Raw genomic sequence first — 26,924 nt, 5'->3', positions numbered from 1 at the left:
AGGCTGGTGCCAAATTCATTACATTTAAAGTAAAGTGTTTTAAAGTGATGCAGTACAAAATATTGCTACTCATTTGAATAAAAATTGTTTTGTCCAAATCTTTAAATGTATTAACATGATTATTAAATTTGCTTACATGGCAGGGCTGTGGAAGGTGGTAATAGTAATTTCCCACTTTCCTCAAACTCTTGAAATTCTTGTGGAAGAAGGATCACCTTAAACTTAAAGTCAGTGCTCTACTGATAGAGTGTGACCGTGTATGAATATTACAGTCTGCCCCTCAGTATGTTAGTTATCAGCTGTGGGAGGATTTCTGAGACACATTGGATCAAATCAGCAATAGGGATACAAAAGCAAAGGAGAAACCTTGACTTGTAGCAGAGTGGACTGAACTATACTGCTATGTCATCAGCTTATCTACCATGTAATGATTTGCTAGCTATGTTGAACTCCTAAACTTTCACAATAAAAATTACACAGAATCTCTCCTAATTTGTCATTGTTTCATCCAAAAGATAAGGTGAAGAGGTAAAGAAGAAGAAAATATACCAATAAATAAATAAATAAATAAGAAACCAACCCGCAAAACAATAAAAAAACAGCAGAAGAACAAAATGGAAAATGAAAGAAGGAAAAAAAAAAAAAATCCCAGTACTTCAGAAATAGCCATCCCTACTTGCCATAAGCCCTCCTGTGATTAGATTATCATCTAATCAGTAATTTGTCTCCTACAGAGAGGTCCCTTTAGAATGCCTCCCATTTTGGACTCCTGAAGGTCTTTCATACTATTTCCCTATATTAACATATTAGATCCCTATTTCTTAACCTATTAGATACTGTTTTGTTGGGGAAGTGTGATCAACACAGCTCACGAACCAGAAGTGAAATAGCCAAGTTTGCAAGCCTGATGCTTCAGCTTTAGCTCTCACTTTGTACAGGTGAGCAGCTTAACACATAGCAAACATAAGGTTTGTTTGAAAAATAAAAAAGTGCAAGTACTCATTTTTCATATGGACACTATTAAATAGAGCTTTATGGGTACACTTACCAGTTATTTTACCAGGAATAACATGAGCAATGTTTGAAAGGGCCAATAAAACAGATGTGTCTTAGTGCTGGCAGAATAGCAACATTCCAAGCCTGTTCTTTGGGTTCTTTCACTGCTAGTTTTCCAAAGAAGACAGCATCACCTCATATGCATTCAAATTATATACAATTATCATTTGGTATGGATTTGTGCTTTAACACCTTCTTACAGTTCTGGAAAATAGAAGCACTGGAAGTTTTCAGTGCTGGTGTATGAATTTTAATAATTTCTATGGCTAATAAGACCTGACCAAGTATAAATCAATTCCCATCACTGGAGAAAAAAAATCTCTTAATCAATCTTTTCCTTGCTCTCACTGTACTGATTGTAAATAGTTTTAGACAGGGCTAGAAAAAGTGTAACAGCAGTCTCAGCTTGATAGACAAGTATGCTGAAATGGTTACTCTTAATATATTTTTTCAATTAACATATTCTGTGAAAAATTAGAAGCAAAGCTAAATAACAAAATCTTTCCAATTTCCTCCATTCTCTCTAATTCTGATAGATATTATGAAGAGAATAATCCAGGAAGGGAATCAAGATTGGAAGAAATATAAATACATGCTCAAACACTCATATTTCCTTCTTATGAATGCCCTCTATATGACAGAGATGTCCAGACAGCACTTAAGGAGCAACAGTAAAATGCATGACAGACAGGAATGATAAGTAATGGTTCAAAATGTTTGCAAGCCAGACAGAAAGGGTGACTTTTTTTTTTTTATTTTTCCCTGAAAATCCTTTAAGGTAAACTCACACCGTGTCTGCTGGCATGCAGCCATTTTCCTATAAATTCATATTACAATGCTGTATTTCTAATGGATTGGGTATGGTGCTTTTCCATTTTGCTAATGAGAAAAGCTAAAGGCCATTACTTGCTCTGATTAAGATACCAAGGGAAGAAATGTGATGCGTATATTACCAGGCCATACGTAAAGGAAGTATTTGGCATTTCCAATCAATCAGATGAAGGGTAGACAGAAAAAGTCTTATCCTGTGACTGCAGAGGAAGAAGATATAGAGGGAAAAGAAAGCATAGAAAGTGTCTTTAAAAGGTGACTTACAGGAATCAGTTATAATGATATTAGTATGATCAATGACTAGAGCTACTATCTGGGAAGGATGTAATTACCAAAATGAAAACTTTCAAATGGGAAGCCTGATCAAGGGCGAGGTACTGTCATATTTCTCAGAGCACTGTCAGCTCTCATCCAGGCAATGTATTACGGTGTCACTCACAAGCACTATGAGGTTGTGCTTCCCTGGGGTGGGAGTGAGGGACTGAGAAACTTTGCATCCAGCTCAGAAACTCGGGTAGGTCTGGCCCCAAAGGCAAATTCAAGATAAAGAAAGAGAAGGCTGGGCAAAGGGGAAAATAGAAAATTCCCAGTCATGACTGGCTTTAAGGAAGGTTTTGCAGCAATGCACATTTAAAAACCATTTCAAGAGAGAGTGAAAGGAAATGCTATAGACCGATGAGCTACTTGTCATAAAGGAGAGGAAACAAAAACATGTACCAAGAGATGCACTGCTCAATTTACAGAAGGATGGTCTGGAATATACTCTAAGATGTATCAATATGCAATTCCTACATGTTTAATCCTGTTGTCATAGGATTTTTAAAATTTATATCTGAATGAAATACAAAGTTTAGAGACAATTTTTCATCCCTTTTTCAGTGGCTGTATAGTAACAGCTTGAAAATGGTACAAGATAGATGCTCCAAATGGCAAATAAAATGAATAGAGCTTGGAGATGGGTGTTCTAAGAGTGAACAAGATCCTTTGACTGTGTCACAATGCACAGTCAGATCTGTGGACATACTTTAAATAATATATTAATTTCACGTGATTTATTATGTTGTGACAAAAAATATACCACGCTACATCCTCTCAAGTGGAATTCCAGATTAATGGAACATTGCTGTCAATGACAGCAAAACTATAATAACTGATAAGGACAGCAGGAGAGATAGTCTCCTGTACTCTCCCAAATCTGTATTAGGATATTTAGCTTTCCTCTTTAGGACATCATTGATTCCTTACAGATACTTGGGAATGCTTCAGATACTGCCCCTTGGGAATAGAAAGAAAGGGTGTAACACTTTCCCCCATGTGCTTTATAGGAACATTTTCAACCCTTCCCTTCATTATGAGATCAGGAGGCAAAGGGGACAGACATGTTTTTCTTAAATATTATTGGTGACAAGGCATGGATGAAGCATACAGTGCCAGAAAAAAAAAGATAAGAACCACAGCTGAGAAAGCGCATCTACAGCTATCAAACTGAAATTCAATCATCTTCAGCTTTCCTTAAAGGCATATATTTAAAATATTCCACACAGGCCCTAACAGGAGTTCTCAGTGAGCTTTTATGATCCCTCTGCTCCAATCATGTGAAAAGAAATAAACACTGCACAAATGCAACCCCAGCCTATACAAGCAAGCATTTCTGGCCTTTTCTAAATGCCACAGCCCAGTCAGGGAATTGCTTTTCTCAGGAGGATCTTGCAGAGTATCTGTTTCTAGGCTAGGTTGTCCATTCTGGTTCTTTGATGCACTTCTGGCTCTGGCACATGGACAGACTGGAAAGCTCAGACATCTTCATTTTGCACTGGCACTCACTGATCAGCATAATGTTCCCTTTCTCCTGTCCTTTTATACACAATATTAAAAAAAAAAAAAAAGAAAAATATTAAGTGCTGTGCAAATATTTGCAGTGGATAAAGCCCTAACTGCACCACAGATTTCCATGTCCAAGAATATGACAGAGATGACAAAGTGGCCATTTTTCTGTCAAATAAATTTATATCAACACTTAAAAGCCACAGGACTTTGCATGATTCACCTTACAAATAAGGATCACTGTTGACATACAAGCGTTATACTGAACTCACAGGCCACACTGCTGGCATACAAATTAGCAGAGGTAATGCTTAGAAAGTATAAAACTGGCTATTCCTGAAGCTGATTAAGGGCATTTGCAGATTCCTCACACTTAGTGGCTGAAGTCAGGGACAATGAATTTAATCTTAAAATGGGAGGGTGTGTGGGGGGATGATTTGCCAGCCTGCCCAGCTGTAGTATCTCCTAACAGCCTTGAGGGAATGCTAATTGTGAACTGAAACAGCATCTGCTTAACTGTCATCCTTGCCTCAGGACTGGAACTTTTTTTGCTTGTTGTGAAGATCATGAGAAACACTACATGGAGCATGAAGATGAAAACAGAGCAAGATTAAAAATATTAAATACAACCACCAAGACACAGCTGTCCATACTGCCAGTGAACTCAGGGAAATATAAATGCCAAAACTTGACATTCATGATATAATTTGGTACGGGAATTTAGAACACTCAGTTAACTGCAAAATTCTATTTTAAAATATTTTTCATGATTATTTATATAGAGGACATATAGATAATATGTATCATATATATTATTCAGCGAGAAGCAATTCATATTCACTGCTAGGCAGTAAAGCCAAATCTAACTTAAACTGGTAAAATCTTCTCTTTTCTTACTGAGAAGAATGAGCCAATTAGTTCAGCTGCCTTGACCAGAGCAGCTTATGGCAGTCCATTACACTGAGACTCTGGGCTTTGCCTCAAATGTACAACTGAGCATCCCTGGGTTTGGAACAGGAGCTGCTGTCCATAATATAAGAAAGACTACACTGTATGGAAGTCATTTACCTCAAAGGAAATTGAACAAATTGCATTAATTTGATTATTTATTAATTGATGCTATAAGGTTTAATTAATATTTTCAAAACACCTTGACAATATAAAATGCATTATAGGTGCTGCTGTTGCTGTTTGTCAGTTGTTCTCTGCCTCAGGATGTCTCTGAAAAGACTGGAGTCCTGTTCTGTTTGGGAGGAACAGCAAATGCTATAGATTCTTTCCTGTATAATTTGTACCTCAGGGAAAAAAAAAAAAAAAAAGAAAAAGAAGAAATGCTTGCCATAAATCTGCAGGATATGTGCAGATGGAGTTAAAATACTTCCATAGAAATGCCACAGTCTCATAAACTGAACTAACTGAACTGCCTAAAAAAGAAGAGCTCCAAACTATCAGTAAGTACTGAAATTTCTTAGTTTACAATAGGATCAGCTCCACCTGCAAATATCTCTGTATAACAATTATAGACAAGAGACACTAATACTTTACACATCTGTGCCAAACTTGTAATTGCAATCATATAATTAAGAGTCCTTGGAACACATATCCAATAGTGTATGCAATAAAGTAAAAATACTAATATTAAAAATAAGCTCAAGATGATGCCATGGTGCTTAAGCTGTATTTCTCTGTTTTGAAATGCAAGAAAATATAATTCTGCCCATGACATCTGTATGAAAATTAATGAAAGACAAGAGTGGATTTATAAGCCTTGAAATGTATTATTTTCTTTGCCTTCTGTTGCAGATTAATTACTTTAAATTTTTCCATCAATAATTTTCTGATTTCCAGCTCTGTTACACTCATTTTTAAACAAAGGATAAAGATTTTAGCAAGGTCATTGGTCTTCTGCTCTCAATATTGTTCAGGAGGAAATAAAATAAGGAAACCTTCTTCTTCAACTAATGGCCACACTGAGTGAAATTTTTTGCTACTATTTCATTATGTCCCCTAACACATCAAGGAAATCTGAAATTGATGCGACTTCCATTTTTTAGTTATGGATAAACTTCACATAATAAAATAATCTTATGGAATGTGTAGAGGAAAATAGTATCAATCAACCAAATGATGGCCATTTTGTTGGAACAACCATTTATTTCCAGAAAACTAAAGATTCTGAGATAAGTCCATTGTCTTCAGAGGAAATCAGTTTCACTAAAGCTAGTTAGGAGTATTTGTATGTTAAAAGAAAGTCAGCAAAATAGCTTTTGCTAAAAAGTTATCTTCAAATACTAAAATTTTGAGCACCAGTTTGGATTCTAGTGGATGAACTAGGCAAGGTTATTTGTAGGAATACCATCATAGCCCAATTCTCACTTCCCCTTGTTACTGTATTTTTGTCATTCCAATTTGCACTGTCAAAATGGCAATTGAAAAAAAAATACAACTAATTTTTTAGTCAAATTCAGTTTTTTTAGGTGGAAAAGGCTGGAAGTAGAGCAAAATTACAGTGAATAGGAGGAAGGGAGCAGTCAGGTGCCCGATTGGCTAAAAAAAAAAAAAAATCACTTTTGAAATAATAGCACCTTTGGTCTATACTGCAAACACTGCACACAGCTGTGGTTCACAAGGCAGAGAACACAAACAGCATGAAGCTCTTGCATCAGTGAAATCACTTTGTCTCATATAAATATTATATTGATTTAAGAGAAACCCCCAAGGGAAACACAACAAAGGAAAACTGGGAGTTGAATTTGGCAAATGCACAGTAATTTGGACACTTAGATATTAAAGTCTTACATTTTCTGTTGCTGTATTTTAACTGCTAATATTAAAAAGGCAAAACTAGAAGCATGCAGGTGAGTCTATGATATTCAAAAGTCATAAAATGTCACGAAGGATAGAGCAGTCCTTCACGGGAACAGAAAAGGATGCGCCTCTGGATACATGGGCTCCCCAGACCCATTCCGATGAGGTGTGGCTCACCTCTGCCACACAGTAGAAATATGCTGAGTTAAACAGTTCATCACCTTGCTAGAAAAACAATTCAATTCAGCAAACTCCCAAATTCACTCAACACAGCTGCTCTCAAGCCCCTTGCTACAGCTCAATGAAAAGTGCTGACTGAGATGTTTCATAGTAAATATTAGGTACAACAGAAATCTCCTCCCAAATTGAGTCTTTTAGGAGAAAGAGGATTCTACAGCCTCCTAGCTCTGACACAGAAGCACCCATAACTCACAGATAATAAAATACCATCAGAGGGCACAGAGGTTATTGCCCATCAGCAGCTCCCTATAGATTTGTAAATAATTTGAACAAAGCTTATCCTTTTCTAAGAACTTCAGGCTGAAATCACTGTGTACACAGGATCCCGGTGTTTTACACAATGTATGAAGACTGTACCTTTAGCTTCTTCATTTAACCTTGCTTTACAAATGAGTGAACCCTGAAAAGGCTGCTCTTTCCAGAAGAAAACAAGAAAGATACCCCAAAAGCGCTGATAATTTGTCTCATAGGAAGTTTAAACCTTTGGGGTACCAGTTTGCCAACCATCTGATAAGTCATGTGGGTTAACTGTGAAACACACTGTGAGCTGAAATTCAATGGGATATGATATGGGAAAAGGCAGTGAAATTCAATGGAATATTATTTTTTTTGAGCAGCTGCAGGTCCAGGACATTGTCTAATACACAGGTTATGTTATCTCTTCCACTGTGATTAAAATAAGTAAATTACTGAATATCTTTCAGATTAAATTCACTTTCAACTACATTGTATATATTTTCAGCATGGCAACAAGCCACCTTCCAAAACAATGAAACACCTTCAATATAGTGTTTTTGTGAAGTCCCAATTCCTCTGGAATTAAAAAATTTCCCTTATGAAAGAATACGGGAAATGTAATTCAAAGGTTGCTGCTCAGAGAAGAAACATTTTGCTTAACAAAATGTACCCATCTTATTGGAAGGAAAAATAAAAATTAGAGTGCAGTATACTTACTAATCACACAACACATGTTGAAACGAATCAATCTTACCTCTTGGTTCCAAATGATTTTTAGAAAGACAATACTGTAAATGGCCAGTTGCAACATATGCTTACTCTTTCACTGTAAACCTCAGACATTGCAAATAAAATGTTATTTTGATGCACAGCTCTTTTCTGAGTCTAGGTACATCATGCTCAGCAAACATTTTTAAAAGTTTTTATAATATCCTGAAGTCCCAGTATTTAAGTTATCATTACGTATTTTGAACTGAAATCACAATGTCTTTTTGTGATGAAAAACAGAGGTTGGAGATGAAAAAAGGCTATTAGCCACTGCTCTGGATTTGTGTCAACACCTGGAAATTTTAAAGTCCAGTTGAGTTCTAGACGTCCCAAACAATGAATGTTCTATGCTTCATTTCAAACATTAGTCTAGCTCTTAACTTCTTCTGCAACATATTAAAGTTATGCTTTCCCTATTCAGCTTCCATAACCTTGTTAACACCACTAAAATTTCTTTTCCTTTCCATGGATTCCCTTCATGCACCTATGCTGTGTTGTAAACCACTGCTGTCTTTCACCTCCACACCCTTTTATTTCAGCTAAAGTTTACATCTCTCTCTGAAGTTGATACAGTTCAAGTGCTTCACCTTAGACCTGTGGGAAGGACTGCAACAGTACTTAGGATAAACTAGCTGGTTTTCCATATGATTTATCATGTTCTTTTCCACTGACAATAGCTTCTTCAAGGATTTCAAGACTTCTGCTGTATTTGTGTGCACATGAGGAGAAATGGCCACAGATCTGTTTCCCATCTTTTGGTAGAAAAGAGCTGTGGAAGCAGCACTCTGGGAGACACTTCTTGCTTTTCACATAGCCACAGTTTTGAAAAACACCCTTCACCTCTCTAAGATCCTCAAACTTGCCCTGTATTACAGAGACCCTACAGAACTTGTCTTCACCACTTATATTTTGATTTATTACTTCTCTGGAAAGCCATATTCCTCATTTCAGTCAGAATTACCGAGCATTGTTTAAACACAGGCAGGACAATAAAAACAAGCTTCATTCTAATAAGACAAAGAGTTCTCTTCTGATTGAAAAATGGAAAACACAGTTATAAGAGAGAAACACATCAAGAAAATACATATGACAGACCTGACATTTAATGTACTTTTGTTTTCCACCTCTTATTGAGTTTTTCAGTTGTAGGTGTGGTGTGATGTTACAAACCTAGAATAATTTTCAGTATTTTTTTAATCTATTTTTTTTTCCTCTTGTCTACCTCTCTGTCTGCTAAATAAAGAGATTCTTTCTCTCCCCAAAACTTGCCCTGTCATTTATAGCATCAGCACAATTTCACAAGAAAATGTGTGAACATTATATTTTTCCTCTTAAAATTCAAAGTATTTAGGTAAATTACCTACTAGTAGTTAGCAAAATGACTTCACAATCTTGGTTCATCTGTAGAAGAGAGAGCAACAAAAATTTCTGGGAGTATGACTATAGATGAGCCTTTTTGGGGGGAATATTCTGCAGACCACTAAATTTATGCCAGATACTACTAGTTTTATGGCTTTCAGGTTCTATCCAGTACCACAAAATAAGAGTTCATTTTATATGCAGTGCATGGCTATCATTAAATAAAAAAATAACATGCTTGGAAAAGGTGGCTTTGAACTGCACTCCCATTCACCAGGCGGCACTTCTAGAAATCACAAAAAGAACTGCAGCAGTAATATTTAAGAAAATATATGAGAAACAAGACTCTAAATGTTCTAGTTTACAGTTATGTAAACTCATCTGGAAATCAATTATATGAATGAGGTTAGTTTGATGATGAAAATGAAGTTATATTAGTAAGGGCTTTTCTGGCTGATACTTTCTGCTGTGCTGATCCATCACTGTTGCTTTGTGTTGATGTGTATTTTTATCACCACAATCAGGGAGTTGATTCCTTCTCTGAAAGGGAATCTGGGCTAATGCCACTTTGAGTCAGTAGCTGATACCTCAAAGAGAGGCAACAAAAGCTCTTTGTTCATTTGTGGAAGTGTTGTGCGAAGGTAAAATTTAACACAGAATAAAAACTACTGACCTGCTGGGCTCAGATGAAGTGATGCATGGACCAAAAATGGAATTCCCTCCATCTATGTTTATTCACCTTTTACATTTTCCCTTCCTGCCTACAACAGGAAGTGGCTTGAAGCTTGAACACTTGCACATAAAGGCAAACAGTAAGCTGCTACGAACAAATGGTAGGAAGACAGAGCTGAGTTCAGAAGTGAAGGGTGAACACTACAGAGATACAATTTTATAAAGTCTATTCATTCAAAAATACCATCTAACCACAGCTGTGGTCAAACATAGACTGTGGAACCCCTGCCGAAACAGATGAGCAGAAAGAGTCTCATCTACACAAGAGCTGACTGCTGATGACTGCTTAGAGTCTGGTGCTTTTCAGTTGCACTGAGTGCCCCTTTTTATATCAAATTACACGAGGAAAATTGGAACTGTCTTTCAAGAGAATGGGACAAAAAGTGCAGGAGGAGTTACTTGTTTTTTATAAATCTCACAATAATTTATGCTGATCTTCTCCCTTCCAGCAAGAATCAATTCTCCTTAAATGGATCTCCTGCCCCAGACAGATCCATGTTGTTAATCATTTTCATTTGCCCTAGACTTTGCCTGAGTAAAAGCATAAGGAAGATCTTAGTTTCAGCCTGAACTAGGCTATTTCATTTGAAATGGTTTCAGTCCTATATTTTCCACACAAACAGTAACTGAAACTGTCAGTCAATAAATAAAATAAAAGAGCTCTAAGATTAACACCTGATAACGTGAAAGGCACAAGACTGCAAAGAAACCTTGCTTCTGGAGCTCTCCAAGGACCTTGTGACATACAATTAGAATAACAGAGAGTACTTTTGAGCAAGAGCCTGAACATGAGGGGAATGCGATGATGTTTCAGCTCCATGTAGCTGTAGTATCTGCAAATAGAATGGAAGATTAAACAGGAAAAAAAACAACCCTATCTAACAAAGCAGTTATTCTGCTGAGGCCTTCAGGTGACATTTCAAACCACTAGTGACCATGGAGTATCCAAAGGAAATAAAAGATAAAAAAACCTATAACAAGCTTGTTGTTCCATTGAAGGGTTCTGGAGATATCATCAAGCCTTGCTGGCAACAAAAAGAACTAACAAAGTGAAAGATAAGACTGATGTACCGGCATAACAAGCCTGCTATTCCACTGAGAAATTTCAGTGAAACTATAAACCAGGAAAGCTGAGTTAAGGTAGTGTGCAGTTACTACAGGATCCCACATTATGCCATTGCAATTCTTTCACCTGACTGCATTTTTAATACAGAGTATCTGGAACAATTAAACATTTTTGTTTGTTTGTTCTTGTTGTTTAAAAAGTGCAATAGAGGGTTTGTAAGTTGCCTATCAAGTTTCTAAATTAGAAAGTGAAAGCAGAATGAATGTCAAGTGTGAAGAACAATTAAGCAGCACAGTTGAACTACCAGCTTGAGTAAAAACCCTGACTTCTACTCACTCTCCCATTGGTGCGGGCCTCAAAGATTTAAGATGAAACAAGCCTACACTAAGGCAGCTCCAAAGGAGAGGGAGAAAAAGCTGGAGTTAGCCCTCTGCCTATGAGGACTAACAAAGGCTGCCTCAAACTGAATGAAACTGGAACCCAAGCAATATCGGAAATGGATGCTCACATCAGGGAGGAGAGGCCCCAACCAGGAACGCGCAGAACAGCAAACTTCCTTCAGGAATGATAAGCAGAGGAAAATGAATAAAGCAAACCTGCTTCCCGCCGAAGAGGCAGGTTATTGCTGCTGATGGCCAAACTTGGAAGTGCCGAGCAGCAATGACTGAAAGCAGTGATCAAACTACTCAGTTTTTACATTTCAAAAGTTTTTTGTATTATATCCACTCAGTCATCAATCACAACGTTATTAAACCACAAAAGAGATGTCAGATCAATGGCTGTATCAGAAATATTTTGAGTGATAGGCTGATGATAGGACAATTACAGCCTCTATACATTATTAAACACATACTAATGTTGCTTTTTCAGGGCTACACTTACAGACTCACACACTCTATTCTCCCTTTATAGTACCTTTTTTAATAACAGACCTAATTGTAGGTGAATATTACATAGGAAAAACAAGACTTACTATAATAAATAATAATAAACTAGGAAAAAAAAATCAAGCCTTAAACCTCTTGTCTATCTTCACATTATGCCTTCTGGCATTAAAATTTCATTTTAATACAATTGTAGGAGCTGAGACTGGGTTGTCAGCCTTAATCAGAATATTCAGAGCTATGCTTTCTTGCTGTAATCTTGACATAATTTAAGCTTAGGTTTTCTTTATGTATTTGCCCACAGCTAGCACACCCATGTAAATGCTTTTTGCTCTTTTTGAGTGAAGAAGTATCTATGAAAAATACATATAAATACAGCAGAAATCACCCCTCTGGCAGATTGTCTGCTTAACTCCAGATTTCAAGCAGAATGGGGAAGTGATCAGAGCAGCACACATGCCTCTCAATTAATCAGCAACAAAAACTGTATTTTCACCCACAGAAATCAATTTGATTTTCAGAAAGGCAAAAAAGAGTTATGTTCTTGGTGGATAAAGCACAAAGCACAGTAACTGGGACATACAAATGCTGCACCAATTTCTCTCACCACACAGGAGCATAGGGTCAAGATGCCATAAATGGCACACCTTTACCTCCTCTCTCCCTCCAGTGCCCTATACAATCCTTTGCCATTGGAGTCAAGCAAAGATGGATTTGCAGCTTTTCCTGGCATCTTGATAGCTTAATTAGGCATCCTCCTGATTGGGGAGTGCTTGGTATAGCAGAGAAGTCTAATTTTATGCGGACAATTCAATAATAGATAAGAATTAATAATGTTAAAAATATAATAAAATGAAATTAAACATGCATTTTTTGGGAGTTTGGATAGAAAGAAAACTTCTTGCCCGTATTCATGGCAAATAATTTCCTAAACAAAATTATTTGTGTTTTGGAGGGAAGGCTTTACCTAGCACAAGGGAAATGCAGCTGACCATGAGTGAGTCTATAGGAAAGCTGCTTTGTTTTGACTGCTGAATTGGAAGCTGCAAGATAGAAGTGAACACCCTAGCAGCATGAAGCCCAACCTGGGCTGGTGACCAAATAATCAGGTGGATGGAGGCAGCTGCCCCTTGGATTCCCAAAGGCTTTAATGTGTGCTTCAGGGCTGACAGATCAAAACTCAAATCCAGTTTTTGGATGGAGGCAGGAAATGGCAGAAGCTGCTGTTACTCAGGTCACTCACCTCCCCAAAGAGCTAAAGAGTGAAGGGAGATGGAATGGCTCCCTCTGTAAAGGGAGATGGAATGGCTCCAGCCTGGACAGAGTATTTTAGTGTTTTAAAGAACATCAAAAGGCTGAGTAATTGCCACAAGATACAAAGATGCATAGACCTATGTGCTATTTCTCTAGCTCTCTCACTAAAGAATAGATTTTCTGTTGAAGCAATGTTTTAGAAACCAAGTGTTCATCCTGAATCAGGCAAGTGTAGAGGTGGTTTTGAAGTCAACTCTCACTTAAGTGACCACAGGGGTCTGTTTCAGCTGAAAAATGTTACGTTAATTACCAAAATGCTTTGTCTAAGGAAGTGAACATATGAAAGCCTTCCAATAAAAACTGCTTTACATACTGCAAGCTTTTAAATTAAATTGTGACAGAATTACTGCCAACAGTGAGTAGAATTATTTGTGACTTTTTGTCTTGTTTGCCTAAAAAAATCTGGCTGGTTTCTTGAAAGGTAGCTGGTGGCTCTTTATTGCACTCTGTTGCACAGTTTTAAGGATAAAATTGAAAAATATATTCATAATAGAAATGTATAATTTATATCTTTTATCTCCCATAAAACCTAGTCCTGCTGAGGTGCTCACAGTAGTATGGCTTGGATTTGGCACAATTATCCTGCTTTATGCTCTCAATGCTCCCCTCTCTGGACTAAAACTCAGAATTCCATATAAATTAAGCAAAAATATCTCTAAATATGTCAAATCTCTAAATAGCTGGTGTTCCCCACGTGTTTTTTTCTTTTTTTTTTTTTTTCCTTTCTTTCTTTCTTTTTCTGTAACAGAATACATGCTGAAGAATGAATTTCACATCTGGATGGATACATCCAGCAAAACTGCCACTGGCAGCCCAAATAATGACTTCTGACAGGAGGAATTCCCAACAGAAGAAACTCTCTATGACATCCATGATTATACTGCTCACATGAGTATTTAAACTGAATTTGGTGCTGATGCTGTTTTTATCTAAGAGAAATCCTGTATGTGTTAAAATAGGGTGTCATTTGAGATGTTTGAAAAGCCTATGGATATTGTAGCACTCATCAATTGTTTACTCTTTTTTGCTCTTTAAGTTTTCTGCAAATTACTTAGGAGTTGTACAGATAGTAAACATAAACCTATTTGGTATACCTCTGAATGTATTTCAAGAAATTATCACAGGGAATTCTGCGACCTTGAAAGATAAAATTGTGTAAAGAGCTAGGAAACAAAGGAAAGATTTTCATTTGGCTGCAGTAACATGAGTTCAGATCTCAGGATCTCAGGATCCCACTAGATGACTGACTGCCTCTCAGAGTCCTTCGCCTGACTCCTCAGATGGATTTATTACTCTAAGCACTGTAACAGTGGTCTCAAGCAAGAAGAGAACATTAACTGGGAATTTTCTAGTTTGCATTAATATTGTGAGACAATGAGTGCAGAAGACAATGTCTGTTAAGTGTTATGGAATTAAAAATGACAGGCAGAGGAAAAAATTCATAGGAGCTGCCCAACAGAATAATCAGAATTCATTCTCCATTTCCTTGCCTTAACTGTTAAACAAGCTTTGGACTCACAATAATTATACATGCAGAAATTCTCACTAGACCAAGTATTTGCTTCAATTTCATGAAGGGAAAAATGCTGAGATTAACTTTGCCATTACTTTGCCAAGTAATTCCTACTTCTTTTGATTATTAAAATCAACCTTTAAAATGTCGGGAATAAACAATGAACCATCATGTTTAAGTTTCGTCAGAAAAAAATACAGAACTATTAGATCTTAACAGAGATTTTTTTAAAGAAGTGGGAAGAGACACTGGAGACAGAATTAGATTCAAGAGATAAGAAAGAAGCAGCAGAAGAGGTCAGGAAGAGAGCCAACACAGTGAGTTAAATAACTTTGTACAGATACAACTGTATTAAGTACCTTATTCAACTAAAAAAAAAGGTGGAAAACTGTGTTCCTATAGGTTAGGATCAAGTAGAACAGTGTTGAAAAAAAGGGTAAGTGCATAACAGAGCATGTTAAGTAATTACACGTTTCATGCAATTATTACATAAAGAGCATGTGTTCTAAAGTAACAGAAGTAATATGTATGCCTGTACTTTTGCAAAAATTTACATTACATGCAGCGTGCACACATTCACATATCAAACCATCATTTATGGTGTCCAGCTGCTGTATTTTAGGAACTTTTCAGAGAGCTTAAAGGATTTTAATTAAGAGTGGGTTTTGCCTTTCTCTGACTCTGGGGGAGTTAACTGAGTATGACCTACACAGTTTAAAAATAAAATTTGAAAACAGTTGTTGAAATATGCATATTTAAATATGATATACTAGAAACACAGCTGGCCTTGACCAAAAATCCCATTTCTAAGCCTGGAACAAAATGCAAATGGCTGGCTGCTATGATTTGAAGTGAGTAGTATATCCCACCACAAAGCCAGAACTCCTGATCCCAGTGGTATGAAACTTTCTCCACTGACAAGCAAACAATTTAAAAAACAAATTGACAGAGCAGTACTTCTACAATTATATGGGAATGAGTACAAATAATTCCTCTTAAACATAGATCAGGTTTTGTTGGCCTACCATTTTACTACTCATGCTACTTTGTCATTTCTGTTCTGTAAGAACTAATGCCGATTAGTTCTTAGATTAGATTAGACATGATTATGAAGCCCTCATTTCACCATCAAAAGCACTGAAAAGAGTAGTCAATTACCTAAGGAAAATCAGTAACCAATAGTTGCTTTGAAATAGAGAGAAAAAAAGAGTGATCTTACCGTTCCTGTTGTGCCCAAGGAAAGGTGGTTCATCTGTTGGGTCAGAGGGCCCATCATACTTGCTGGCTGCATTGACATAGTGTGGTCCATTGTTGGTGTTATCACAGCACCCTAGAAACGCACATTATTTACAGTTCAATCTCTCACATTCAATTAAAAAAAAAAAAAGAAGAAGAAGAAGAAAAAAAAACAGGCATTCTTTAAATGAGTGAACATGACTGAAAACTTGACATGAATCTTAAAAGACACTAATATATCTGTCAGAAAAAATATGTTTTGTTCCTATTGACAACCAAGCTACACACATATATTATTTGTATTGCTAATGAGGCCATTTTATGTCAGCTCCAATTAAGTGTCATTTTTTACTTCAATGCTTCTGACAAACAAATGCATATGTTCTTTCTATGATGAATGCTACTGTACATTGCAAAATGCCTGTCATTTCCATTTTTCCATATCCTATATAGAACAATCTTGCAGACAGAACACATATGTCCCCAATTTTCTCTGATTTCTAAAGCCTTCAGTGTCAGAGATCTTCAGCCTATTATGGTAATGATCTTGGATTTTTACAGTCTCAGTTAAGAACCCTTATTCATGGTATTTTATATCTGCTTAAGTAAGACTAGCTAGTAAGTTTGGTAGTGACACCCATTTAAAACACATATACAGTGTTTTAAAGCATTTTTCCTCTCTCCATGAAAAACAAAGACATTAATAAAAAAGAGCATATGTACTAAAGGGACTGAGACTTTGACCAAAAAATGAAACAAAAGACATGCCAGAGGAGCTTTAGAGAGAGAGCTTCTTTGCCATTCATATTCCTTATTTTTCAGTCTCCAGCTCCCCAGGGACCCATGTTGGTAACACCATTACTTAGTGAAGTGTTGATTCTCTTCAGTTCTATGTTGCAAAATACTATTTCCTGTGTTGGTTAGAAAAAGTCAGTCAGTGCTCCTTTTCTTGCAGATAGGGATAGTATTTCCAGTCATTTCTTCATACGAAATAATAACTTTACTTTGTATGCATCTTTGCGTGCACTCATCACAAACTTGCACAATCACATTACATCTACTACAAAGCATGAAAAATGTAGATGAATGTATCTGTTCAAAAAAATTTACTTTTTTTCTGCTTCAAGAATACTGGAAAAATTCATCTATAAACAAACTTGTTTAACCAACCTGTAAAACAAACGTGTTTCAAAACTCATAGCATATCTGTTCTTACATGTCTATCTCACATTTACATAGAACTATTTTTGCAAAGGATCTGATTAGAAGGATTTCAAATTTTCAGTTGCAAATAAAAAGAAATAAAACCAATTCTGATTGCTTGGCAACAGCAATTGGGGAAATACCAATTCCATTTTGACTCACCTTCCAGCAATATTTTTTCCACACACATCCTATCTGAGAAGTATAGAGTCTAGAAGGTAGGCTCATTTTGGTCAGTCTTTTTTGTAATACCCTCAGCATATGAAATACATCCACATTTGTTTTATGTTACAGAGTGGATTATATTTCTTGCATTGACAAGAGTCCCTAAAGAAATCTGACAAATTACAGAAGCTAGCCTCTGTGGAGTATCTCTCATGATTCCAAATAAATGCTTAGGAAACGAGCCAGTCAGTGTGCATGTATCAAACCTGCAACACTTGCCACTTTTGCCGCTTTATTACCTATTAATGATTTGCACTGGTTTACATGGATTAATTTATAGATTAGTTCATTTAATGAACTACCACACAGTGAAATCTTCCCTTTAGGTGAAAGAGTCTAAAAGCAAGTCTTCAGGGCACACACCCATTCAGCCCATCCAGCAGTTCCCACATAGCAAATTCAGGGCAAGAGTCTGAAGAAGAACCATGCACAAAAAAAGTAATCTTGTTTTGGTTTTGGAATCAGTGGCCTTGGATACCATGCAGCCAGATGAGGTCCTAGGGTTTGGACTTCAACTGCACTTTTTGGTTATGAGAGGAAGTTGTAAGGTCTATGCTCAGTGATCAGTAATTTTACTCTATCAAACCATAGCACTCAAATTAAATTCGTCAACTGCAAACATAAACAGTTCTCAGTTCCTTCTACAAGCAGTGTTCTTCTTTGGCTCAAAGGTGGAGAATTGCCTCAGGGCTTTCTATGACAGACAAGTTGGGCTCCCACTTGTGATGTCAAGGAAGGTGATCCTCCCTCTCTTCTCCACATTCACAATATCCCACTTTGAGAGATGTGTGGGGTGCTGTATAAAGAGAACATGGACCTGTTTGAGAGGGTCCAGAGGGGGGACCATGAAGATGATCAGAGGGCATCAATGTACGTAAGAATCTGAAGGGAAGGTGTTAAGAGCAGGGAACCAGGCTCTTCTCAGTGATGCCAAGCAATCAGGCAAGAGGCAACAGGCAGAGAATGATGGACGGGAAGTTCCTGAGGAAGAACTTCTTTACTGTGCTGGTGATCCTGTACTGGAACAGGTTGCCTAGAGAGGTTGTGGAATCTCCCCCACTGGAGATACTCCAGAACCCTCTGGATGCAATCCCGTGCAAAGATGCTTATTGCAAAAGTACAGTTGGAGGAACTTGCTGTGATTACATATGTAATCTATAGCTGATAACTATTCCGGATAGAAATTCAGGAACCTGGAAATAAAGGAGGGGCAGTGGTGAAGCAAGTCTTATGGTTTACTTTAACAAATGTAACTGCCAGACATAAAATGGAAAAATCTGAGAGCAAATGTCTTTCAGCAAATAAGTTACCACTACAGGTATTGCAAACAAACTATTAAAAAACATATGGACCAGAGAGAAAATATATCAAGGACAAAAAAAATTGCTCAGAGGCAGAAAACATATGATTTCCAAATTGAAAACATATATATTCCCGTCCCTAAATATGCACCATTTAATATGCTAGAAAAAGAAGCTGAAAAAACAAATCAAATATTTGCAGCTTTCCTAAGACAACTTAACATGTTTTAAACTGACAGTTACCTAGGGCAGAGAATTACATGCATTTCCCAGATCATTAATTCACCAGTTCAGAATCTCCTTGTGATCACGTAGGAAAGAAATTATACTTAATTAAGGAAATATTGTCTGGTTGTTAGGGCGACCCCCAGTCTCCAGACCATAATGCGTTTCATATTACATGCTGTCAAGTCCATTCATATTCAATTTATTTAGCTGTAGAAGACAAAAATGTTTTGCCTCAGACGTTGCCATCATATTAAAAGTAATTTGATTCTTTTCAGCCTATAATATGTAATTGCTGATAAACATCCAGTTGGCTACTGGCAAAGGTTATATCAAACATATTGTTTCATCTTCATCTGTTTGGATATCTGATTTTACTGAGTTTGTAAAGGTATAGAAAGACATCTTAGCATTGCAAACTATTACTTAAAGCCCATTTTAATGGCAAGAATCCTGCAGAAGAAATTATCATGAGCTTTTTGTCACTGTCTTTGCCAAAAATAGTAGTTATCTGGTCAATTATTTAGATCTGTCCTGTTGCCCCTGTTGCCTCAGCATGATTACTTTTTTTTTTTCCCTAATTCCTTCAAGAAACTGATTATAATGACTTTTAAATTTGGCAAGATATTCTCAACATATGATTTGTCATACAACTGTGTTGATGCTAGAGTGGTTTTAAAAGAAATTAACAGGGCAAATGGTAAGGAATAATGACAGAGACAAGCATATTTTTTGTAACATTTTGATAAACCTTAGATAAGCTGACATACAGATTTGATTTCCTCTTCACTTTATTTGAAAGACCTTGCTGTTTTAGAATGCTTTAAGCTTTATGAACATATTTTTCCTATAAGAAAATAAATGTATATATTTCAAAATATAGTCTATCACAAAGAGAGAAGCTAGACTTTATGAACATTGCATACCCCCTCTATGGAAACAAACTCAAATTACAGGAAGGACACCAAATATAGTTTATTATATGAGGTAAAATATCTTTAAGTATTTGCCAATATCAAAAGGCATTAACAGAACAAGTCTATGTTGGTGCAAATGCCACCTTTTGTCTGTTGGGTGGGAAACTGACATCAGAAATAAAAAGTGTATTAGGAGGCTTTAGGAATGGAGAGTTCACTAGTTGAGAGATGCAATAAGGGGCCAGTGAGAGGACAGATTACTTGGTCACAGATTTCTGCTATAATGAACTGCATTAAAGGCTTCTATTTTATTTCAGTGTTCTAATACTGATATTGGACTTAAGGGGAAAATACCAGCTGAATAAATATTTTTTTTAAAGCTTACAGTAAGCATCTGTTTATTTTAGAATTTACTTTTCCTTTATTTAAGAAGTTTAAACAATTTAACCATACTCACAAATTCTGCTTTGTAAATACTGGTCAATGTAAAGCCAATAAACTTTACAGCAGAAAACTTACTTTTCAAATTTGTTTTCAGGTATCTTGTGCAGACATATAAGCACTAGGCCATTCCATCTGAAAATTTATTACCCGACTACCAAGTGAATGCCTTTATGTTATCGAGAACATGTTGTTCCTCGAGGTTTTATTAAATTGAGTGAAAGGATGACTTTCCTTATACTTATCAGACAGACACATCTATCAAGAATTAATATGAAAAAAATCAACATGCGTGCTTTTTTGCAGATAAATACACTCTCTCTGCACACTGAACAAATGATGGCCATATTTCGATTGATTTACTGTTCTGTCTAGTCTGACTTGTCTGATCTCCTTGGGCTGCCTCTTACAGGCAGCAGAAAAACCAGGTCCCCTTGTCAGAACTGATTCTACTGAACTACTTAAAACTGGTTTGTAAGGGTCAAACTCCTATGACTGTTGCAGGAAGATTAAAGGTAGCTTTGAAATCCTCTCTGTCTTTGTCATCACCTCTGCTGGGAATACTTGTTGATATTTCAAAACAAAGGAAAACTTATTTTCCCTTTCTCAGTGAAAAGGTAGCATGTGCCATGGCACTTGCCAGTTTATCAGAGATTAAATAATGATTTGAGTATAGTGAAGAAGATCAGCAAACATCAACTAAAAATGTATATTCTACAAATCTTAGGATTTGATTTCATTTCATTACATTGTTGATTTCAAAAGCTTGCTAAAAATGTGGTAAAGTGAACAAGAATTCCAAACCCTTCACTAAATTAATGCAGCTTTAACTTTGGAATAAGCAAACCTGATACAGACCATTAATGCTGAACCCTGCTTCTGTACTGAGTACTAAACCACAAGTTCACATGGCAATATTTTGAATCATGGGCATAATTCAAATTCTTATCTGACATCACCTTCATAACTTAGTTGAACCTCCTAGGAGCAATGGGCATATTTGCTTTCCTTTTCTTATGTTTTTGCTGTATATTTGTGAACTCCTTTCCTTGGCTCAAAGTATACATCATAGGTCCAAGAGAGTTACTGCCCAAAAGTAACTGGTTTTAAAGGATTAAAAATCCAAATATAGTGTGGTAAATAAAGAACAAAGGTGACCCTTGTGTAGGCTTCACCTTTCTTCAACAATAGACAACATTTTTTTGATGGTTTCTTTCCCATTGTCCTTCTTTCCTTGTATTTCCTGTCTCCTAGTCTGAAATACAGCTCTGATAATGTACAGATACCAGCCTACATGTACAAATGTAGATTAAAGGGATGTAGAAATGGGAATATCAGGATATGAGGAAAAGACAGCTGATGCAGTAAGAAGAATTTTATATTAGTAACTGTGTGCACAAATAAAGCAATACCTGAAATGATACTGGATCAGTTAATAAATGTATTATATCAAGCAGTACCATATGTCAGTAGTTTATGCTTCTACCAGAGTAGAAAAAAATCAGTAAATATCATAGCATACCTCTGTCTGTTAATCTAAAAGGACCTAACAAAAACAAATAGCATTTATTCTGCAAACAAAAAGCTGCCCATGTCACTCAGTGCCTAAGGTGAGTTTTGCATGGTGACTTGTATCTTTCCACCCAAAATAAGGTTTCAAAAGAAAGGCCATTCAAGAAAGTGATAACATTTACAAATATTTATGAATGAAAAATATACCTGAGTACCTATAGGGACTCTGAAGCAGTTTTTGTGAGCCCTGTGTTAGACCTTTGCCCCTACTCTGCCCATGCAGGTTGGACCACAAGCCCATGTGCCTCTCTGTAGACTGAAAATCTGAAGTTTTCATACCCTTCTTCAACTTGCCAAAGGAATAAAATAAAATTACTGGTATTATATACAGGAACAAATAGGAGTATTTTAGCTGGGGTCTGCTATCAGGAAGGAGCCCACAGCAATTAGGAAATGACCTGTTGCAGTGGGGCATTTATTCCAGCAATTGCTGGAGAAGGCAGAGACGCCATAGGCAGATCTTGCTCCCTCATCTGACCTATTCTAGAAGTGAATGAGAAATCTCATTTGTTTTTTTCCCTACTCTTCAGCTTATGAGTATGCACCTGGCTCTATGATGGCTTTATGTAGCCACTCCATGTATCAGTGCTTTTGTTATGTCAAGAACAGCCACCACAAACAAAAGAATCCTCACAACTCAGATAGGGTTTAGCATCCCCAGAAGACAAAAAAAGAAACACAAAGGTGGTAATTTGCCTGGGACATAACTACTGTAATACACAGATCAAATCTTCTCCTGCCCTTCCCACTATCAGATTTCACAAAAGAAAGATTTCAATCCATGTGAAAACCAGCAATTACATTCTGTTTATATTCTTATATATATATTCTGATGTGGATGAAATTCTTCCTTCCTGCACTGTCTCTTTTCTGTGGACTAGTTTTTCTTAACATCAGAATGGAATTTCATCTACTAAAGTTAAATCCAGATAATACTTCCCCTCAAACAACTCTCTTCTATTCCCTCCCTTCTTGCCTATAACCAGGTGTGAAAATTCACTTAATGGCACATCCTAGGTGATAAATGGATATTATCAAACTGTACATTAAAATACAAGCCAAAACCAGTCTTTAGGTAACATTTGCACTTCTTTGTCTTAGTGGGTTCAAATGAAACTTTCAAAATGGATGTCATATTTGTATCCTCAATAGTTTGATTTTACATCTACATATATACACACACAAAATTACACATGGGAAAACAAATTGTATTGCCAATTCTATTTCACCCACTCAGGCCACAATGTTTTTTCAGTATGTAGATAGGTTTTCTTTAATATTTGAAACTCTCAGTGCATGATTTATTATGTTAAATGTAATTAAGAGCAACAGTGAGTGGTTTTTAAACTTCCTGCTCATGAGCAACATTTAATGAGCAATGAGTACAAGCTTCTGTTATTAGCTGAAAATGCTTACTAATTCTATTTTACTCAGGCAAACTTGCTCCTAAAACAATAAAAATGCTTGACAGAAAATTTTGCCTCCAGAGGTTTGTGCTTTTAAGTAGAGTTACAGAGCAGGTTGGTGACATGAGAGCATGTAAGATGTTTAATGTAGTGGGGCCTTGTTTTTCCCTGGGCCTCCAGTTTTCCATGCAAGGTGAGGCAGTCTCACCTGTGTGTGCTCCACAAAGGCATGACAACAGATGTGACCCAGTGGCTGACACCTCGGGCTGTTAATCTCTGCTTTTCTGGCAAGATTTGGTGCACAGGTCATTTGCCAGGCACAGAGAGTTCTTAACTGGGTTTGGGGAGGAAACTCCAGTGACATTTCTTCTATGTGCACTTCTAGCCTCGACACTGCAATGGCCAGGGACAGGGCAGAAGCCATGATCTGTAACAGATATGCTGTGGTTTGTTTCCTGCCCAAAACCTGCAGGGACTTGCACTGTGTGAGCTGTAATCTTACAGCTGAGCTGGATGAAAATATTCATTCATTAGAAGGACAAACACTAACACTGGGAGAAATTAGAAATTATGAGGAACTGGCTATCAACAAGTGGGAAAACAAACCCCAAAGCCAAAGAAAAGAGAGGGCTGGTAATATAATCCTACATATTAAGGTCTTATTAGAGATAAGATGACAAAAATGACACTCTATACAATGAAGAAAATGGTATGGCTGTGCTTGGTGTTAACTCCACAATACTTAACACAACCAGACTTAGATGGAAATATGAAATACCTTCAGCTTTCAAAAAAGTGAGGCGGTATCACTGAATGAAGTTCCAAGAAGATATACTGAGGTGTTAGGGTGGAAGAAAGCAGAGTGCTCCTCTGTGAAATCCCAAATACTTGAGAGGACAATGGGAACAATAGTCAAGGAGTGGTTAGTATCAGGATGTTTCCCTGCAATTCTGAGATCAGAAAGGCTCTTGTAAACCAGAATTTATCAGTGATGGACAATACAAATAAGGCAGCTTCACACTAAGCCCTTCCCTTCCAAGGGAAGCCAAAGGGAACTCTTCAACATCAGAGATAATTCCTAGGCAAGGCTCAAATCTAGGCTGCAGTCTCAGAAGCACACTGATATAAGGGCTACCATGTAACACAGGTACACAGCTGCATGGGATGGGTAGAAAGCCACCTTGAAATGTTGAGGTTAATGTTGCTGTATCACTCCTGAACTCAGCTACAAGCACAATGTCCATCCTCCATGAGGATGCACTATGGTGCACTGCCATCTGCTGCCTATATCTCGATTCCTTGTTGGCAGCTCCTGCACAAAGGAAGATTAAAGGTATGGAGGGTCTAAAAATTATGTTCTTTCCCTCCTCATACCATTTTTCAAATTTAAAATTTCTGGAAAGCTGATGAGGACCAGTAATATAATCTTCACAGGAAGACCACATAATCTTCACAGGAATCCTTCTTCTCCTACCTACTAGGAAAGACAGATAGCAGAAGATGCTATAAATTAAACCCTAGGTGAGTAAGGATGCTTTTCTAATTATATGCTTCTGTTCAATAATAGATTTTAGACCTGAAGATGATAGACTGGAAAATCTTGTACTAAGCCACTGTTCATGTTACGTATCATTCAGTTCTAGATCACAGTGATTCATACCAATCTTTAAAACTAAAAGGCACCCTTATTAGAGAGGACAAATACAGAAATTTGTCTCTCTGTCATGTTCTGTTAGATTTGTAACCTGTAATGTTACATACAACAAAGCCCTTTCCCACATAGTAATGGGAAAGCAACTATTCCAGCCTGCCTTTCCTTTCATTTAAACCCAAAATTTTCACAGCCTGTGTGTCCTGGCCTAGATCCCAAATTGCATTTCATTTTCTAGAATGGTAACTCCTTAGGAGAGGCTATGGATGGAATCCACTCCATTCTGTATTGGGATTTGTCCTCTGACTGGTTAAAACTGGCTACCTGGCACTGCCAGCTTTGGGATAGACCTCAAATCCAAGACTGAGGCACATACTTCCAAATAGTGCCTTCTTACCTTATATTCCATCATTAAAAGTAACACAAGACTATGCCTCATCATGCCTTTACACATTTTGAGTGTGATTTTTCTGACTCTAAAAATTCCAGACCAGTTGCTCCTTGGACTCTCTGCAAGCAAAATGCCACCGGCTCCTTGGGTTTTGCTGCTCCTGGAAAATCCACCCTGCTTTGGATGATGCTGCCAATGACAGCATTGCAGTTTGCACACTGTTTCGAACAACTGAGACTATAGGAACAGTCTGGACAAACTGTGGTTGCAGAAGTGTCCGTACCTAAAACTTCTCTCCCAAATGCATGACACCTCAAGAGGACAGTAAAGCTGATGGCAGCAAGTACACAGAGCATGTCCTTCAAAGGTAACCACATCTAAATCCATGAAGGTACAAGTCATATAGACAAAATCAAATTCAAGCCCTCAGCCATGTGCCACTAGTTAGAAAAAAATGGAGTCTAGAGAGGGTAGACAGATTTTAACTAAAAATCGGATATTTTTAGTTCTCCTTTACTTTAAGGTACTTCCAGTCTTTGTGTTAGAATAAACAATTAATATTTGTAGGTGTCCCTTCTACTGAAGATCTCAAAGTGCTTTCAGTCCTGTGTGATATACAGAGGACTTGGGAGCTGGTCTGTTAATCAGGGTTCTGGGATGATTCTGTATCTACATCTGAACTTCCCAAGTCCATGAGTGCTCACACTGGGGGGTACATCTTGGGTCATCACCACTGCAGCCCCAAAGAGAACAGGTGCTTCCAATTACACACACCAGTCCAAATTTATCAAGAAAATGATATATTTTAACGCTTGATTCATGCTGAGAAGATTTGAAATAAATAAGAGAAAATGGCTAACTTGAGTCTACTTTGCCCTACTTCATTGTCTTTTAAAAATAAATGAAAATACTGATGAAAAGCAATTTAAAAGCAATCCATCTGAGTAAATATTCAGTGCAAAAATGGTTCAAATAGGTCTAAGAAGCAGACATGAAAAGTTAAGAAAGATTCAGATTTTGGCTATTATTAAGGCCAGAAAGAAGAGCAAGTAATCAATCCAGCAAGGATTACGCCACTTTTTTTTTTTTTTTTTTTAAATATATCTTTACTGATTAAGAATTACTAAATTGATATATTTTCCCTTTTGTTTTCTGTCCAGATAAAGTCACTCTTGGGCAGAAATCTTCCTTATAAAGTTTCAGCCTAGAGCACATTTTTTACAGCTGAATTATTATCCTTAAAATACGAGTTCATACTGGAAATGCTGGCAGCCCTCTTAACTATTGTATAGCAATGAGCACAGCTGTAACATATTAAATATGTTGAAAGTACATGGGGGGAACAGAGTGGCTCAGGGGTCTGGTAATAGAACAGAGAGTCTCAGTGCTGGGTCACCAGGTTTGGTCATTGCTGGGACTGAAAGTTGTTATCAAGCAACAGCTGCTCAGTTCTGTTCAGGTATCAGCTACCCATGAGAAACTCTCTACTTCAGACATACATCACTGTGACTGGTGATGTCCAACAGCCTTCCCAAGGTTTGGGAAATGTAGGGGGCTGCATCTCCACAGGTTAGATTGAAGGTGGAGAGCACTGATGACACAGAAGGGAGAGACTTGCATGGTCCTTTTCTGGCATGCTGCTCTGCCTACAGAGGATGTTTGCCACTAGCCTATGGCTAATGGGCCTTCTCAGGCCACTCAATTTTATCAGAAGGATGGTAACT

The 26,924-nt window shown here is 37.1% G+C and overlaps 1 protein-coding gene across 13 annotated transcripts in view; it reads right to left on the bottom strand.

Annotated features, from left to right (window-relative positions):
* RBMS3 (RNA binding motif single stranded interacting protein 3) overlaps positions 1 to 26,924 on the bottom strand; it is a 757,514-nt gene that overhangs the window by 22,529 nt on the left and 708,061 nt on the right. For all 13 annotated transcript variants that reach the window (XM_072925744.1, XM_072925745.1, XM_072925748.1 and 10 more), the window contains one exon: positions 15,852 to 15,962. In XM_072925744.1, coding sequence (XP_072781845.1) covers positions 15,852 to 15,962 — 111 coding nt within the window. The remainder of the gene's footprint in view (positions 1 to 15,851; positions 15,963 to 26,924) is intronic.

Source organism: Taeniopygia guttata, chromosome 2 (assembly GCF_048771995.1).
Source record: "Taeniopygia guttata chromosome 2, bTaeGut7.mat, whole genome shotgun sequence".
NCBI lineage: Eukaryota > Metazoa > Chordata > Aves > Passeriformes > Estrildidae > Taeniopygia > Taeniopygia guttata.
Note: the sequence above shows the minus strand (reverse complement) of the source record. Positions and strands in the feature narration are given on the sequence as shown.